Genomic DNA, 19,435 nt, shown 5'->3' with positions numbered 1-19,435 from the left:
TGACATTTGAGCGGGATTTTCTTGATTTTTTTGTTCGTGGTTCCCCGGATGTTTCCACTTTTTTCACGGCCATTCTTGCCGATAGAGAAACTGATTACGACGCGCTGCTCTTCAACGGAAGACGGGGTTTCGTTAGTATACAGATGGCGTGACAAGCCAGTTCGCACCGCACGGCGGTCAGACCAGAACTGAAGCATTGTTAGGGACATAAGGAAGCCTGCGCTTACCTGGCCTCCCCACTCCTCTTTCTCGCATTCCAGAACACTTTTATACGACCTTTCCGGACAGACCTCGTATATATATATATATATATATATATATATATATATGTTAATTTAATTAACATAAAACACAAACAACATTTTCGTATATATTTAAAGAAATAAAACAAAACATATACAAAAAAGAAAGTACATAAAAGGGGTTACACAATTTCTTAATAAATAATCGTGCTCAATAAATGTTTGTATTTTTTTTATATCACAAATGTAAAAAAAAAAAAGTATAGGGCCCACCTGATGGTAAGCGGTTACTGTAGCCTATGAACGCCTGTAATACAAGGGGTTATTACGCGTGCGTTACTGACCTCTATTCCCCTTTTTTGAAGAACCCCATCCTGTTGTCTCTTGTCATTCGATTAAAAGAGCATTCCAGGGAAGAAGTATCTCTGAAACCGCGCTCTACGCTATCATTCTGACTGTAAGCTATGGAGTGAACTCCTAGTCGGTGGCGAGATGTACAGTGGTGGAAAGTGACCGTGGGCATCATATTGAACAAGTCCTCTGAGCACAGTCCATTGTACAAGCGGTAGAACACGTACAGTGTAGCAAAATGTCTCCTAAGACTTATTTTTTTATTTATTACAAATTTATTAAGGGTTCAAGCTGGTATTTAGGAGCTCTACCCCATAAGTGACAGTAATAATGCATTTTGTCCCCTTCAGGAGTTATTGGCGGTGAACCGTCGATCGTCGTCGCCTGTTTGTGGGCAAAGCCGCGAGATGCAATACGATATAAGTATAATATTTAAATAATTTTATCAAGCGGGGAGGCCGGTCCCCCGGGTCACTGCCAGAGCCCCGCGTAGTTGCCGACGAGCGGCGCGGGCAGCGGGCCGCCGGCGGTGAAGATGCGCGTGCCGCTGTCGTCGTAGCAGTGCGTGTAGATGGCCGGCACGTACTTCACCTGGTTGAAGCCGTCCGCCTCCTCGTCGGGGAACTGCGGGTGCGGCGGTCGCAAGAGGATGTCAGCTCGCGCCAGCCCGCTTGCTACCAGCGCCGGGCCGGCTCGAGCTGACGCTAGTACTCGCTCCAGTACTCGAATACTAACTACGTACTCAGGTACTCGAGTGCTCAATACATTTTAATAGAACTTAAAAAATAAACAACTGAGCTGGTAATTATCACAGAAACTTCCTAAACTAAATTAGTGAGAAATAGAAATATTAAGGCATCAGACACCTTTCAAGGACACAAGCTTCAGTAATGAAATGAAGAGAGAGAGAGAGAAAGAGAGAGAGAGAGAGATGTTCAATACAATTTTATTTTGGACATAAATGGACAGTATTATGGTCGTTTCAATTAATAATTTATTGTTTGTTCTCAATATTTTCATTAACATCTTTTGAAACTAACTATATAAATAAACTTTGGATTCCTATTTTCTTTCATACCACAAAGGTAACAAGCATACAGCCCGCCTGATGGTAAACAGTCGCTGTAGCGTGGATGCCTGCAACACTAGGGGCATCACCTTAACACTTTAACATTCTTATTGAATAACCCCATATTGTAGTCTCTAGAGAAACTCTAAAAAAATACTATTGTAGTACGATTCACATGCTGGCCAATATAAAAAAAAAAAATAGGTAAATTTTGTTTTTGTTTGTAATAATTTGTATAAAAAATATATGGGTCCATCATGATCATCATCAACCATGATTATGAATTTATTTATTATTATTATTACTTGTCATTTCTATAGAGTATTTTTTTTATTTTACTTCATAGTTTCATTAATTTTTTTCTTAATAATTTTAAACAAAGAATTATAAAATGACTGAGCATTTATGATGTTACAATTAAGCTACTATTGAATTTAATTTAATTACCAGTACGAAAAATAAATTATAAATAGCTTAGGAACATCTAATTGGAGTGTGTAATACTTACTACATAGCCTCTGGAAGCTCTCAGTGTGACGGTTTTCGTTGAATGTATATTGCTTTCTAAATATTTACCCGCCCTCAAGTCGTAGAACATGAGCAGACCTGGGCAGAAATTATATTCATTATTGAATGATTTTACATATATATAAAACGTAGGGTGGGGGGAAAGGGATTGTTAGTAATGGAGACTGAGAATTCCATTGCTAGCAATATACCCAAGCAGGTTCACCTCCTCGCGGTTCCCCCTGGGAACTATCATGGTTAATTCCTGACGAATTTTTTTTTTTTTTTTTTTTATACAACTTAGAATGGCAAACAAACTGACGGCCCACCTGATGGAAAGTGGTAACCGTCGCCTATAGACATGAGCAGTACCATGGACATAACAGAGTATACTGTTTCGCCCATGATACCCCCATGCGTTGCCATTCCTGAGGACTCAGGTGTTATTCCTCTGTACCCAGTAAATTCACGCCATATCCCACCCTTCAAATCGAAACACAGCCATGCAAACACAACTGCTTCACGGTTGAAACACGAATAGGACAGAGGTACCCAAGCAATCGACTTTTGTACAAAGTCTCCCTCTGGTGCAATTTCTCGAATTCATCATGATGGGCTAACTGGCCTCTTTTCATTCTTATTTATCACCTTTCACTGGTGCTCCGCCAGCGTAACCCCGCCTGCACTACCGGTGTATACCGATAGTGCAGGCGGGGTTACCATTCCATTTTCACTCATAAAAAAAAATAGGGTTTTTTATTTTTACCACAAAGTTGGCAAACAAGCTTATACCCCATCTGATGGTAAACGGTCACTATAGCCTATGGACGCCTGCAACACTAGGAGTGTCACGAGTAGGGCGTTACCAACCCCAAAGAAATTTTAATAATACCCCTTTTAAAGAACCCCTAGTTTCTAGGAAAAACCTCGATAGGGAGCTCATTCCATTGTATATATTATTGTATGTTTTTTTTTATACAACTTAGAATGGCAAAAAAGCTGACGGTCCACCTGATGTAAAATGGTAACCGTCGCATATAGACATGAGCAGTACCATGGACATAACAGAGTATACTGTTTCGCCCATGACACTCGCCATTATTATATTTATATTGGGTGTATTGCTAGCAATGGGACTATTTGATCCCCATTATTAATAATCCCTTCGTTTCTTCCCACCATTTTTTTTATTAATGGCTGATAATGGAATGGTAACCCCGCCCGCGCTATCGGTATATACCGGTGAGGCATCAGTAGAAGATGATAGGCGAGAATGAATGCAGGTCAGTTGGCCCACCATGACGAAGTCCACAAGAAATAACCACAAAGTTTTCTTTGGGGGAACCATGCGGAGGTCGCGTATATAGATACCTTGTATTGCTAGCAAAAATAAAATACATATATGCAATATAGGATGATTTGCTAGCAATGGGACTATTAGATCCCCGTTATTAATAATATATACAGTGGCGTCGGAAACTATTTGCGCGTTATAAAATTATTAAGAAATTTTATTGTAATTGCAATTAGAGATAACTAAAAAGGAAAATTATGCACAGTCTCGAAGATTCATGTGTTTATGAGAAAATAAACACATATGAGTTATAAATTGTTGCGTGTAATAAACAAAATTAAATATTAATCATAATTAGTTAATTCGGAAAGTTTTAATTAAGTTTTCCGTCTTAAAATTGTATATGTTACTAAAAAATAAGTACTTTTTTAAAGTATACGTTTAGATAAATAATTAAAATTTTAAGAGATGTAAAGTCATTACATCTCTTAAAATTTTAATTACTTAATTATTATAATATTGATATTCTCATCAAAATGCCTAAAAAAAGAGAATTAACGGTTCAAGAGCGTCAAATAATCATTAATATGAAAAATAATGGAATTAAAACCTCTGAGATTGCTGAAAACTTGAATATTTCACTAAGAACAATTCAAGATACAATTAAAAAAATTTGTGAACGAAATTCAACAATATCTTTACCCCGAAGTGGCCATAAGCGCAAAACAGATCCCAGAACAGATAAACGAATCGTTCGACTAGTGAAGAATAATCCAAAGATAAGTGCTACAGAAATAAAAGAAATTTTAAATCTCGATCTGGGATTAACACAAATTAAGTCCAGGATTGTTGAAGCTGGATTTGCAGGCCGTATTGCCAGACGAAAGCCATTTATTAGCGAAAAAAACCGAAAGGCGAGATACGCATTTGCCATCGAACACCAAGATAAATCATTGGACTTCTGGAAGGCGATAGTTTGGTCTGATGAGTCCAAATTTGATTGTATTGGATCGAAACGGCGACAATATGTGTGGCGAAAACCAAACTCAGCCCTAGAATCGAAAAATCTTGTGGGCACCGTTAAGCACGGCGGTGGATCAGTACTTGTATGGGGATGTTTTTCATATAACGGTGTTGGAAATCTTCAGATTATTAAGGGCAGAATGACCGCAGATGCTTATATTAATATACTTGAAGATAATTTGAATTCAAGTGTTGATAAAATGAATTTAAATAAGGACTGGATTTTTCAACAAGACAACGATCCTAAGCATAAGGCTAAAAAAACTATGCTTTGGTTCGAACAAAAATCAATTAAATTACTGTCTTGGCCTGCTCAAAGTCCTGATTTGAATCCCATAGAGCATCTATGGGATCATTTGGATCAAAGTGTAAAGAAATCTGACCGACAAACAGTCATCGAATCTAAAGGCGGCCCTACGAAATACTAGAAATAATTTATTATTAATTAAAAACAATTTAAAACTAAATATTAAGTCTGCGCAAATACTTTCCGATTGCATGGATTTGAGGATATATTGAATATTTTTTAATTTATAAATAATTTTGATTTGCAAATACATTATTTGAATAATTAACAATATATTTCACTGTTTTCTTAAATATCTTTAATAATTTGAATCATATTTAACGCACAAATTCATGAAAACGTTATAAAATTTTGCGCGCAAATAGTTTCCGACGCGACTGTAGTTGGAGTTAGTATTTGTCCCAGTGTGGTGGACTCACCGAGCCCGGTGCCGATGGTGAGCATGTGCGAACGGAAGCTGGCGGAGCGGATGCCGCAGCCATTGTAGCGCGAGGTGATCTTCTTCACGGACTGCAGCGTGCGGCAGTCCAGCAGCAGCGTGTACGACTTGCATCCGATCGCGTACACGCCCGTCTCTTGCTGCGGACAGAGTACGTCGACAGTGTAAAATGTGACAGAGCTAATATATACAGTGATGAAGTGGTGTAGAAGTGTTTGCAGTTTGAAAATCTGTATTGCTTATTATTTGAATTTTGCTCCGCAAAAAGTGGCAACTTTCAATAGTGTCAAAATCAGTATTTGTTTGAGATTACAACCATCTTTATTTTAAATTTTAGCCATATATTCTTTTTATTTTATCAGTCACTGTTCTCCTTTTGTTTTTTTTTTTTTGCATTGCATAATATCCTATCAAATTAATGGAAGCAATTTATTATTAAAAGACAATTATTTATTTATTATTCACCATAAAATTGGGAAATCCGTCATATTTCCCAACATAATCCGGCTCGAAGGACCAAAACGGAAATAAACTTCCACAATTTTGAGTTAGAACTAGTTAAAATTTGAATTTTGGTGGCATGTAAATTAACACTGTTTATGTGATTAGAATTATATTGCTCAATTCCCCTACCATTAGTGTATAAGCGACGTGTTTAATTTATTTAACGAAGCACTTTCAGGTTAAATAAACATGTGCCGCAAAACGTGCGTGGACGAAATGGCAGTCGGAGATTGATGCCTTATATGGAAGATTGTGGAACATCTTGTTATATAAATAAATGGTAGTGAATTTTCGAGTGTTGGCACACTTATACGTACTAATGGCAGTGAAACTGAACAAAACAATTCCAATCAACAAATCTAAAAGATAAATAATATGGACTTCAGTACACTAACAAGTTGGTATGTCAATTTTGGAAATAGCTTACGAATATCAATTCAGAATCGTGTCAAATGTTAATAGTGGAATATTTTTTAATGGCACTATTGCAAAACAAGCCTGTTTGCCGAAAAGTGATAACTGTCACACATACATGAACACCATAGAATACAAATGAGACCTCATAAGTCACTATACTGGAGGACTAAGTATTTATATATATATTTTTATTGCACTTGTATCATAACATTTGTAAATGTATTTATCTTAAGTTTTTTTAGTTAAACCAATACAGTAGGGAAGTATGCGGGCAGGTAAAGTGCACGAGTGCTGTACTAACAATATTCATACTAATCAATACATACTACAAATAAATAGTTAGAGGGAGACTTTGTACAAGAGTCGATGGCTTGGGTACCTTTGTCCCATTCGTGTTTCTACCGTGAAGCAGTTGTGTTTGCACGGCTGTGTTTCGGTTTGAAGAGAGGAGATGGCGTAAATTTTCTTGGTACAGAGGAATAACAGCTGAGTCCTCAGGAATGGCAACGCATGGGGGGTATCATGGGCGAAATAGTATACTCTGTTATGTCCATAGTACTGCTCATGGCGACGGTTACCACTTTCCATCAGGTGGGCCGTTAGCTCGTTTGCCATTCTAAGTTGTATAAAAAAAAAAGTTAAAATAAATGAATACACTGTTTAATTTGACAGTTATATTTGTGTATATATGTCCCCACAATCATTAATGGGGACATACGTTCCCATATTCCTGCAAACTGTAACATAATAAGCAAGCACATCGACTTAGCAGCAAAAGCACGGTTGAGACCGAGGTACTTGTGCAGTCAACTATGGTATTCCTTGGGTAAGGAGCTACCTGCGTGGCGAGACAGACGAGGTCCTGGCAGGAGGGCAGCTTGCGGGAGAGCGTCTGGCGGAAGGTCTCTGCGTTGAACACGTGTATGTACCCGTTGAGGGTCAGCGCGGCGATCTCCCGCCAACGAGAGTTGAACGTTAGCGCGCGTACTTTCTGACCTGTAGCATTTACGTCGCTGTATGAGTTTAAAAACTTTAAATTCTTGTCTTTCAGTTATTAAATTAGTTTGTTATTAGTATGTTTTCTCACTGGAGACTTGATTTTTTTTAATGGATGATAATGGCATGGTAACACCGCCTGTGCGGGGGGAAAGGGATTGTTAGTAATGGAGACAGAGAATCCCATTGCTAACATATTGTGACTCAAACAGGTCGACCTCCTCGCTGTTCTCCCTGGAAACTATCATGGTTAAGTCCTGATGAATTCCTCATGATGGGCTAACTGGCCTGTTTTCATTCTCATCTATCACCCTTCACTGGTGCTTCGCCAGCGTATCCCGTTAGCGCAGGCGAGGTTACCATCATGACGTATTAAAATTTACACCCATTTTCACCCATCAAAAAATCGAGTTGGCCTGCGAGGGGCGGCCCAGTATACTGACCTGCCTTGCAGTCGCGCGTGGCTAGCGGCGCGACGTATGCGTGGCGCGGCGCGGGCGCGGCGGGCGCGCGCCACAGCGCCAGCCGCGAGTCACGTGACCCCGTCACCACGAACTCGTCGTCCAGCCAGCACAGGTCCAGGATCTGTCCAGCACCAACACACCACACGCATACACTCATTCGTACAACCACTATTAGGCGGACTATTAAGTTCGCGTTAGCTAAGCTAGTTAAGCATTAGTTACTGACATTCTCTAGCAGACAACCTTTGGGGTGAACGGTGAATCACGAACGCGGTACACCATTATTGGGGTAGGTAAAGAAAGTAACAAGAAATATACACTATAATGTATACACACTGTACTTGTAGAAAATATTTCAACAAGTCCTGTAATTTCGGTGCAATAAAGTGTCCCTCTGGTAAAAAGTGCTAAATAAATAAATAATTGATATAATATATAAAAAAAATAAATGTGTCAAGGTTACACTTGAGAATTTCAAATCATTACTACCAGGTATACTCTATGTTTGGTCGCCACCATTGAACAATAATATAAATGAATATGAACCGCACCCAGTCCTTGTGCGCCTCGCCGACGCAGACGGGGTCGAGCGTGGGCAGGCTGTAGATGGCCAGCTCGCACGAGTTGCGGGCTCCCGTCGCCAGCAGCGTCCTGCAGTACAATAACAACTATAGTATTCACACATCACTCATAATAATAAATCATTTATTCACCTACAAAACATATCAAATCATCAATAATCAATCAGCCTTGAACTCTCAACTGTTGAATGTAAGTAAGCCTCCCTCTTGGGGGTTTACCAGTAGTTGCCAAGATATATATATATATATATATATATATATATTGCGAGTACCTTTACTAATATAAAAAATATGAAGGTATGTTTACTTATTGTTATTTTAGGCTTACAAGAGCAGTTTAACTCTGGCCGTTTAGGAGCCTTTATTATCCATTATTTAAACTACAATGTACAATTATATAAAATAAGTAAGTGGCGGATAAGTAAATACGGCGGTTTTAACATCTAATAGCGTTCTCTACAAATCAACCATTCCACTATCATCTATTGCTTGCCTAACAGGGTATAATGCAGTTTTTTTCAGTGAATGATAATGTAATGGTAACCCCGCCTGCGCTAACGGTATACGCTGGCGGGGCACCAATGAGGGATGATAGGTGAGAATGAAAAGGTAGGTCAGTTGGCCCGTAGTGATGAATACACCTGAAATTTAGCACAATGGTTTCTAAGGGGGGCCACGTGGAGGTTGACCTGACAGAGTATATTGCTAGTAATGGAACTGGTAGTCTCATGGTACTCACTGGTGCCCCGCCAGCGTATACCGATAGCGCAGACGGGGTTAACATACCATTATTTATTTAAATTTTAACGCACAATTATATAAAACTAGTGGCCCGTCCCGGCGTCGCACGGGTGGACAATTTTAATATTTCCCTTCACTGCTCTGCTCCTATTGATCGTAGCGTGATGAAAAGTATACTATAACCTGCCCAGGAGTATGAAGAATAATTGTACCAAGTCTCGTTAAAATCCGTCGAGTAGTTTTTGTTTCTATAACGAACATACAGACAGACAGACAAAAATCTTACTGATTGCATTTTTGGCATCAGTATCGATCACTAATCACCGCCTGATAGTTATTTTGTAAATATATTTCATGTACAGAATTGACCTCTCTACAGATTTTTTATAAGTATAGATAGATATAGATAAGTGAGTGTACATATGGCGGACTTAACACCTAATGGCGTTCTCTAGCAATCAAGTCACCTGGAGGGGTTGATCTGCAGCGCGTGTATGCCGGTCTGGTGGTCGGCGCCGGGCCAGGCGGCGCGCGGCCGCAGCGTCGGGATCGCGTCCAGCGACCGCGTGCGCACGTCGTACACCATCAGCTGCACCACCGCGCCATGCACACACACACACACACACACACACACACACACAACGGTCACCAGGAATTAATGGTAACGCATGGGAGGTATCATGGGCGAAACAGTATACTCTGTTATGTCCATGGCACTGCTCATGTCTATAGGCGACGATTACCACTTTCCATCAGGTGGGCCGTTAGCTTGTTTGCCATTATAAGTTGTATATAAAAAAAAAATTATAAAAGAAATTATTAAAAAAAAAATATGAATCTTAAAAGTAACAAAATGCACGTCATGTCATTTAATAATGACAACAAACAAGATTGCGTCCTTTTCACATGATTGTCCAAAAAATAGAGTGCAAGTTTTACTAAACTAAGCATTAATTTACGAAATTAGGCAATTTGTGTCAACACTAGGCTCCAAGCAGTGATCTATTAATTTGCCTCAAGACGCCTCGTTTATAGGTGAAATACGTATTACAACATAGGCGTGGACTAAATAACGGTCGGAGATTGATGACTATTATGGAAGGTAGTAGAACTTCTACTAATAATAATAGCGAGCCTTAAATATTGGCAGTCTCACACATGCTAATGGTAGAGGAATTAAACAAAATATTTAGAATCTACTAATCAAGGAATGCAATGTTTTCAGGCTTCATGAACGCACACTAGTTTCTTTATATCAACATACCTTCTAAAAACCTCAATAGATTTATGGAGTATCGTGAGAACCCTTACATCAATTTGAAAGATCACATCACTTCACATTAGCTGTCTATTGCTGAACATAGACCTCCCCCTAATGGAAGGTTTTGCTTGTAATTACCAAGCTTGGCAGGCAGATTGGCAACCGCAGTAAAGCTTTGATGTTTTAAGCAAGACAGTGCTGTTTAACTTTTGACCATTAAATTTCTTACGACACTTATGAGAAATTAAGGGGATAGCCTATTCTAAGCCGAGAGCACACGGATGATACTGGATATATATTTTTTTAAATATTTCACTATTTGTCAGGACAATCATGTTTATAATTTGAGGAGTTAGAGTATGAAGAGTCTGAGACGCGACCATACCTTGTTACACTTGGTGCCGAAGACGACCTGTCGGTCCGAGAGCCACTGCGAGCAGAACACCTTGTTCATGTTGCCCAGGTTGACGGGCGTCTCGCGGAACATGTCGTGTGTCAGCATGTGTCGCGTCGCGTACGACGGGTCCACTGAGCGCGGCTGCAATTCATAACAATTCTGGTTTGCATTTCCCTTCATATAGCTTCGTCCACATAGGGGATTTTGCTAATAGTTGCCACGCTTGGCAGGCGGATTGGCAAGTTTTTTTTTTAATGGGTGATAATAGAATGGTAACCCCGCCTGCGCTATCTGTATACACTGGCGGAGTATCAGTGAGTGATAATAGGTGACGATGAAAGCAGGACAGTTAGTACATCGTGACAAATTCCACTAGAATTAACAACAATGTTTCAAGGGGGACCACGTGGAAGTCGACCTGATACGGTATATTGCTAGCAATGGGGCTTTTCAAACCCCGTTACTGGGGAGAAAGGGATTGTTAGTAATGGAGACTGAGAAACCCATTGCTAGCAATATACCCAACCAGGTCGACCACCTCGCGGTTCTCCCTGGAAACTATCATGGTTAATTCCTGATGAATTCATCATGATGAGCTAACTGGCCTGTTTTCATTCTCATCTATCACCCTTCACTGGTGCTCTGCCAGCGTATTCGGTTAGCGTAGGCGCGGTTACCATACCATTTTCACCCATCAAAAAAACCCCCATTATTAACAATCCCTTCCCTCTCCCTTCATATGTCGTATTAGCCGTTAACTGTTCAGTGCTGGACATAGGCTTCCACCTATTGGGGGATTTTGCCAATAGTTGCCACGCTTGACAGGCGGATTGGTAACCATAGTTAGCCTTTGGTGAGATTTTAATAGGGACGCTGCTGCCCATCCCTCGACCAATAAGTTTCTTTAGTCGCCAAAGAGAAAGGAATGGCCCTTATATGCCGGGACTACACGGCAGTAAAAGTATATTATTCCTATTTTATTCTTCATTTATTTTAATAATTAATAAAAAAAAACCTATTACATTGTTTACTTATACTATAACTTCCTTAAAATCATATTTCTTATTTTAAAGTTTGAAAATTTTAAAATAATAAAAAATATATACAAAATAACTGTACTAAATATGATATAAATAAGAGTGCTTTTACCGATAAGGCCGCCCATTGTTTTCTCATTGTGATAATTTCTTGTAATTGTTTATATTTATAATAAGTTTACTATTGTAATCTTTTGGAGGAAACAATAAAGAGTATCTATCTATAAATAACCAACACATTACAGTCACGTGGGTGAAATTTCAGATAAAATCTAGTAGTTCAATAATCTTTTACTGTTTAATTTTAGAATAATATAAAATTCAAAAACTATAGTGACTCAATTTTAATGTATAACACATCTAAAACATAAGAAAATAGTTGAAAATATTGACATTGTGTTGTTTTGTCATTGAGATAACGCAATATTTACACAATGACACAAGATCTCATTAGTGGGACCTTGTAATTTTGGCATTCCAGTGTAAATACGCTTCAACTGCATACAATTAACAGATAACATTGTGTAACCGAATGCAGTTGCATTTTATCATTATTATCAGAGTAAAGTATGTACATACTCACATGCAAGTCATAATGAGTAACAGATGCTTACCCTGACAACATTTGTGTTCTAATTGCTAGAAGAATTAAAATTAAGAATTCAATTCTTTTTTTTATTTTTATTTTTATTTCAGCCAGGCCCATATAATTTCTTTCATTATTTTGCATCTAATGTTAAATTAAGATTCTTAACAACAAACTTTATTTATTTTCACAAAAATAGTTATAAAATACTAGCATTTAACTGTGAGTTTGTCAAGTTTGTCACATGACAAAGACATGTAATATAATGTAATGTAAATAGGACTCAATTTTCCACGGTTAGCCTCTCATTTGGGCCGTTGTGCACATGAGTGGTGGCTAGTACAGCCAACCTAGCTTCGCCCAGAAGAAGATATGTATATAAACCAAGATTTTTTTTTGTTTTTTATACAACTTAGAATGGCAAACAAGCTGACGGCCCACCTGATGGAAAGTGGTAACCGTTGCCTATAGACATGAGCAGTACCATAGACAAAACAGAGCATACTGTTTCGCCCATAATACCCCCATGTGTTGCCATTCCTGAGGACTCAGGTGTTATTCTTCTGTACCCAGTAAATTCACGCCATATCCAACCCTTCAAACCGAAACACAGCCATGCAAACACAACTATTTCACGGTAGAAACATGAATGGGAAGCTATGTAATGTAAATAGAACTCTATTTTCCATGGTTAGCCTCTCTTTTGGGCCGTTGTGCGTATGAGTCGTGGCTAGTACAGCCAACCTAGTTCCACCCAGAAGAAGTATGTATAATAACCAATATAAAAAACCTATATCTTTTTTGATCTCATATAATATGTGTGGTATACACATATTATATGAGATCAAACAAACTGATTGGTTAAGCCATTAAGGCACTTTAAGTTAACAAACAAAGAAACTCACTTTCACATTTATAATATTAGTAAGGATTACCTTCTAGAGTTGTATGGAATAGTGTTTTAGAAATTTTGTATAAGCAAATATATAAAGATATTTGCATTTTAATTATTAACTAAAATAAAAAAAAATTGAATTATCAAAATTGACTATTTCATCTATTAAATCTGCAATTACACAGTTGTGCTTGCATTGTTTTAATTTGTGAAGGCTATATAGGAGTAAAATTACTGTATGTAGAGGCATAATACACGAGTCTTAAGGAATGGTAATTGTTGGAGGTAATATGAATGTCAGTCTTTTTCTGTAATATCCATGGTACCTTTTATGAATAGCTATATACCATGTAATAAAAAATCGAAATAAAATTAAAAAAATATTTTAAATATTTATCTCTTACTTATAAAAATGTGAAACTTCTCATAAACCTATTTTAGCAATTGAAGTGTTTTTGTCTTTTTCTTTTGTTCTAAATTCGCAATTTGAAAGGTGACAAAACATTTGATGGCTAAAATTGGTTTGTTGGATTCTTGTTCTTATAAATAAAGGTATTTAGAATATAATTTTATTGCTAAAATAAGTTCATTAACAAAAAAGTCTGACCTCTGGTGCCATGATTTCCCTCGAGCGCACATAATCAACAAAGTTGTATGACGTCGAAAGTATTCGGTGCTGCTGTGCTGGAGTCTCTTCCTCACTGTCGCTGTCCGAGTAGCACACAAAGTCTTCGGGCTTGTCAGGTTTGCGTTGTTGTTCTAATCTGCAGGCAATATGGAGTTGTAGTACAAGCAATACCAGTCTAAGAGGGAGGAAGGTTAGTAATGAGTATTGGTAACTTCATTGCTAGCAATATGGTGACAACCTGACAGGGTGTCAGGTAGATCTCCTCACATTCACTCTTAGAAATTATTGTAGTTAATCCCACATGAATTCATCATGATGGACCAATCATACCTCACTGGTACTTCACACGCTAATCTTATTAGTACAAGCAAAGTTAATTAAAACAAAAATTTGGCCAATTTATATTTGGCACAACAAATAAAAGTACCTAGGTTTTCTTCTTATATTAATATTTGTACTCAGTCTATGCTTAGTGGATTTATTGTATCTAGAAATGTCATAAAGACAGATGTTTGCATAAGCAATATTTTTTATTTTTTTCCAGTATTTAGTTAAAGCTAACATTTGATGAAGATGGTATAATTCTTGTAGATATTTTTTATTATATTTTGTTGTCTATTGTTTTAATATTATTTATTATGTTTCACTATCAATTAAATTTTCTGTTATTCCTGTCTACAATCAACTGGTAGATAACACCATTTACACTTTTTTGGTGTATTCAAGTTTAATAAATAAATAAATTTTACTTTAAGATATTACAAAACAATAAAATTTACTTGTAAATTAAGAAAACACCAAATATTTTCTTTGTTTATTTGTGCTTCATGTTTTGTACACACTGTACAAAATCATCTGATAAATGAATCTACCACAGTTTGACATATTTTCTAGTGATTTTAGGTTAAAAACCTACATTACAATAGCTTGTTTTTTTTTGTTTGCAATAATGTTCAGAATTTGTGAATAAAAAGATTATTGTAATTGATTGGATTTTGTTTTTATAAATATTAAATTATTTTAAATAACAGTCAACATAAATGAAGTTGTGTCTGCATGGTATTTATTTAATTAATTAATAATAAACTACACATATCTAATTGCTATAACAAGTTTTGATAGCTTTATTAGTTTACTATAATCATTTATTCTAGGGCATAATAAAATATTAAAGTTTTGTGTAAGTAAGAAAGTAATTATTGTTAATTATTGATTAGGTCAATATTAAAATACATGTGTTATTTATTGACAACTTGTTTGACAATATACCATTGAATCTAGGTTTACTTTCATGCCCCACTTTGATAAAAATACCACGAAAACATCTGCGCAAAGAACAACGACACGATAGGAGCGATATAATGTAAATTAAACACACATATGTAGTTATTCTCACCTGAGAGCTCTCGCTTTGGCTCGTCTTTCCTTTATCCTGCTCGGTATATAACAAGAAGGATATCTGCCCTCGATAGCGCGCCTCACGGTCTGCGCCATTTTCTAGGCAGAAGTTTAATCTAGGAACTAAAAAATCGCCGATCCACACGGCTCGGTCAACTAGTCACTTTCGTTTTGTTCTGTTGTATGTAGATCCATAGAGAGAAGACATCTTTCATTTGAATAATCGAGTCTGTACATCTAAACTTACTAGTTGAACACTTCATTAACTAATTGCACATATTGTAAACTTTTTATACTGAAAATATATCAAGTAATGTGTAACGCAGATTTATTTTTACAACTATATAATTCCTTTTTATTGCAGTACTACATGAAAAAACAATGCTGACGATGACGGATGATTTTTTTTTTTTTTTAGTACGTTTGTTCCGTTTGGAACAGGCTAAGGTCGGAGACCATGCTGCCTAGTCTTCAAAAAGATAATTTGTCTGGAATGATGACGGATGAAAGCTAGCTGTCAAGAGTGTTGCAAGGCTTCAAAAATATAGCAGCACAGATTATTTGTTATCATAGAAGCGATGAGCAAGCTAGCAAGGGTGCTGCTCATAGATTAAGTATATGGTACCTGTAAAGTGCCTCTGCTGAACAATTTAGGAACTAATATTACATTAGTTCTGCCTTTTGCCACTAGATAATAAATGGCGGTGTTTGTCGCAAAATAAAAAAAAAATAATTCTTAGATGTTAGTGATTAGAAAACAATCGTGCATTCATCAGGTACTATCCTTAATGTAAGCGTCTGTCCATACAAAGAAAATGCTATAGAAATACCATAGTCTAAGAAATTTGTTGTCATGCCACTTTCGTATAAGAGTCGTCACATTTATTGTCAACCAATTTCAAATTGAGGTGATTTCAATTTCAGTATTTCTATTTTTATATTTTTGATATAAAAACACCGTTTCTAACAATTTTCTTTAAATATATTGAATTTTACTAAACTCTAAACTTTAACTTCTAAATTCTCAAATATAAACTCTAAATTCTTAACTTATTGCATCAATATTATTTCCTAAGCGGTTTAACTTTCCGTACTCGATGGATCTATTTGTATATATAATACATTACTGATATATAGTTATATTTTTATTTCTGTATTTATAAGTATCTGTATTTTCAATTGTAAATTTATTATATTTAATTATTTTTAAGATTCACATTGAAGTTATTGGTTCACATACATGTCTGTAACTTTGAATAAACTATCAGTTTATCTCATATTGGGTTTGCTGGAAAAAAAAACCCCTTTTAGAGATAATTTCGTCACTGTACACTGTTCTGTATAATTATGATTCCAATATGTTCAATAAAAAAAAAAAAAGAATTTTCAATTCAAAATTCTCAATTATTGATTCAAAATTTTTTAAATCTCAATTGAAATCTCAAAACTCGTAATTCTAATTAATAAACACTCAATTCTAATCTTTACATTCTAAATTGGACTAAATTCTAAGTTTTATGCGTCTTGATTAGACTAAATTAAACTGATTCGTAACTCAGTTTAAATACAGTTAAGGTGAGTGTCAAATAAGTGTAAGTCCAGTTGTGTTAAACTACTTTGAACAATTTTAGCTAAATTTGACCAGTTTAATAAAGTTTGGTTAAATTGGGCTAAGCTTTATCGTTTAAATCCAGATTGGTGTAATTAGGCTAAGTTTGTTTCAACTTGGCTAAGTTTGGCAAAATTGGCCAAGTTTGGTCAAATTGGGCCAAGTTTAGTCAAGTTTGATCACTTAAATTGAGTTTCGTACAGTTTAACCATTTTAGTCTAATACGGTCAAGTTTGGTCATGAATGGCCAAGTTTGGATAAGTTAAGTAGTCCTTCTTCAGTAGGAGGAGATAGCTGTGTAGGTTCTGGCATGAAATAGGCCACTTCTCCCTTTTCCGGGGGTGTCGTAAGAGGCAACTAAGGATGCTTATGATGGAGGAATGGGCAGCAGTGTCCCTCTTAAAACATCACCAAAAACCAAACTGCGATTACCAACCCGTCTGTCAAGCATGGCAACTACTGGCAAAACCCCCCTTATGGGGGAGGTTATGTTAAGCAGTGAACAGTTAATGGCTGATACAACAACAACAAGGAGGATATTAAAATTAAATTGGCTAAGTTTAGTTTTAATCTGTTCCTATTGAAGTTGGTTGAAAATAAATATAATAACAACTTGACAAAACTTGGCCAAACAGGCATATAACTACCCAAAACTAAAAATTTTTACATCCGCTATTTTCTTTGTTAAAATCCAAAACAATTTTTTTTTTAGATAGGCAAACCTAAATTAGTCACAAATGATATTCAAAAATATAAATACACGAAACCATGGTGGTTAAATGACAAATTCGTTGGTTGGGCCAACTGACCTGCTTTCATCCTCACTTATCATCTCTCACTACTCTGATATTGCAAGCGGGGTTACCATTACCAAGTGTTATATTATCTGTGCCATTACATTTATCATTCATTAAAAAAAAAATATAAATACCCCGCTAGTGTAAACCAACAGCGCAAAGGCGGTTGGAATTCCATTTCCATCTATCAAAACTACTGCACTAAATTCATTAATTATTTAGGCATTTTGGCGTTATAAACTCTAGTAAAACTCAGAGTTTATTGCAGTGCAGGTCAAACTGCGCCTCGCTCTAGGTAACACTGAGGTCACTGACACATTGTTGTAATGCGGTTTGAAATTATTTCATTCCACGTCATTTTATTAGGTGGCCATTTGTTCCACGACACGGAGAAGTGGCGTAAAATGGTAATATTGTCACAGAATGTAAATTACATTAAGGATTTATGTAACTGTAAATTATAATTGATCACGCAACTGTGATCAAATAAAACTGATATATGTGTACATTTATCTACTTATACTACTTATATACTTTTACCAAATAGACTGTATAAAAGTCTCCTGCTTGGGTACCTCTGTCTCACTCGTTTATCTGGCGCGAAGCAGCTGCAATTGCACAGTTGTTGGTTTTAAAAATTGGGATTTTTTATTGAATGAAAATGGAATGGTATCCCCGCCTGCGCTAACGGGATACGCTGGCAGGACACCAGTGAAGGATGATTGATGAGGATGAAAACAGGCCAGTTAGCCCATCATGATGAATTCATCTGGAATTAATCATGATAGCTTCCAGGGGAAACCGCGAGGAGGTCGACCTGGTTGGGTATATTGCTAGCAATGGGATTCTCAGTCTCCATTACTAATAATCCCTTTCCCTCCTAAAAATTGGGATATGGCAGTGAAATAATATAGTATGGAACTAAAAGGCCGTCATCATCATCATATGTTAACTGTCTAATGCTGAACATATTAGGGCTCCTGCTATTTGAGTTTTGCGAGTAGTTGCCACGCTAGGCAGGCGGATTGGCAACCACAGTTACGCTCTGGTGATGTTTTAAGATAGATGCGACGATTATGTATCTTTAGTCGCCTGTTACGATAGCCACGGGAAAGGAATGGATGGCCTATTTTATGCCGAGACTATACGGCTATAATGACATAAGGCCATAGTTTTCAGGGCATCGAACTTTACTTTGTTATGTCTACGGTGCTGTTTATGTTTTTAGGAGACCATTGCTACTCTTCATCATGGGGGCCGTTAGCTTGTTTGCCATACTAATTATTGTAAAGAAAAAGCTGAAATGGTAATTATTTGTTCCCTTTTAAGGAAGTAATGCAACAGAAAAATTGAAAAATTTTCCCAAAGCGTGACAAAGAATGAGTAACCCATATTAGGACAAGAGCAAGAATGTATGCAAACGAAATATTGTAAACATCTTTCTTACGATATTTGAAATTACAAGCAATATGACGGCCTCGCTGTGTAGTCCCGGCATAAAATAAGCCACCCCATCCTTTCCTGTGAGTGTCGTCAGAGGCGAATGGAAGTGGCTTAATGGTTTAGAGATGGGCAGCAGCGTCCCTCTTAAAACGTGACTGTTACGGCCTCTGACCAGTTTTCTCGCGGGATTTTTTTCATTCTACAGCCAAAAAAAAGGACCAAAAAAAAGATGAACATAATTTTCATAGTTTTGACGATAAACTCAGACCCTTTCAAGTAGTATTTCGACCTTACAATGACTAAAAGCCTAACTGCGTTTGTGAACTCGTCTGCCAAAAGATGGCAATTACTGACAAAACTCCTGTTATGGGGAAGGCTTGTGTTCAGAAGTGGACAGTTAAGAACCGATATGATATATATTTTTTTTTCGCCTACAACTTAGAATGGCA

The 19,435-nt window shown here is 36.9% G+C and overlaps 1 protein-coding gene across 1 annotated transcript; it reads right to left on the bottom strand.

The window, feature by feature from the left end:
- Nucleotides 1–524: 524 nt before the first annotated feature.
- LOC113511387 (DDB1- and CUL4-associated factor 12 homolog) lies at nt 525–15,561 on the bottom strand. Its single transcript, XM_052899877.1, has 10 exons — nt 15,136–15,561; nt 13,719–13,875; nt 10,582–10,734; nt 9,403–9,524; nt 8,165–8,264; nt 7,593–7,734; nt 6,992–7,149; nt 5,213–5,372; nt 2,171–2,268; nt 525–1,217 (listed from the first exon to the last, which is right to left on the bottom strand). The coding sequence occupies exons 1-10, from the start codon at nt 15,231–15,233 to the stop codon at nt 1,065–1,067; spliced, it is 1,341 nt and encodes a 446-aa protein (XP_052755837.1). The 5' UTR covers nt 15,234–15,561; the 3' UTR covers nt 525–1,064.
- Nucleotides 15,562–19,435: the final 3,874 nt, after the last annotated feature.

This window comes from Galleria mellonella, unplaced genomic scaffold (genome assembly GCF_026898425.1).
Source record: "Galleria mellonella isolate WM207_F2 unplaced genomic scaffold, CSIRO_AGI_GalMel_v1 utg1217, whole genome shotgun sequence".
Taxonomy (NCBI): domain Eukaryota; kingdom Metazoa; phylum Arthropoda; class Insecta; order Lepidoptera; family Pyralidae; genus Galleria; species Galleria mellonella.
This window is presented reverse-complemented; position numbering and strand designations above follow the sequence as displayed.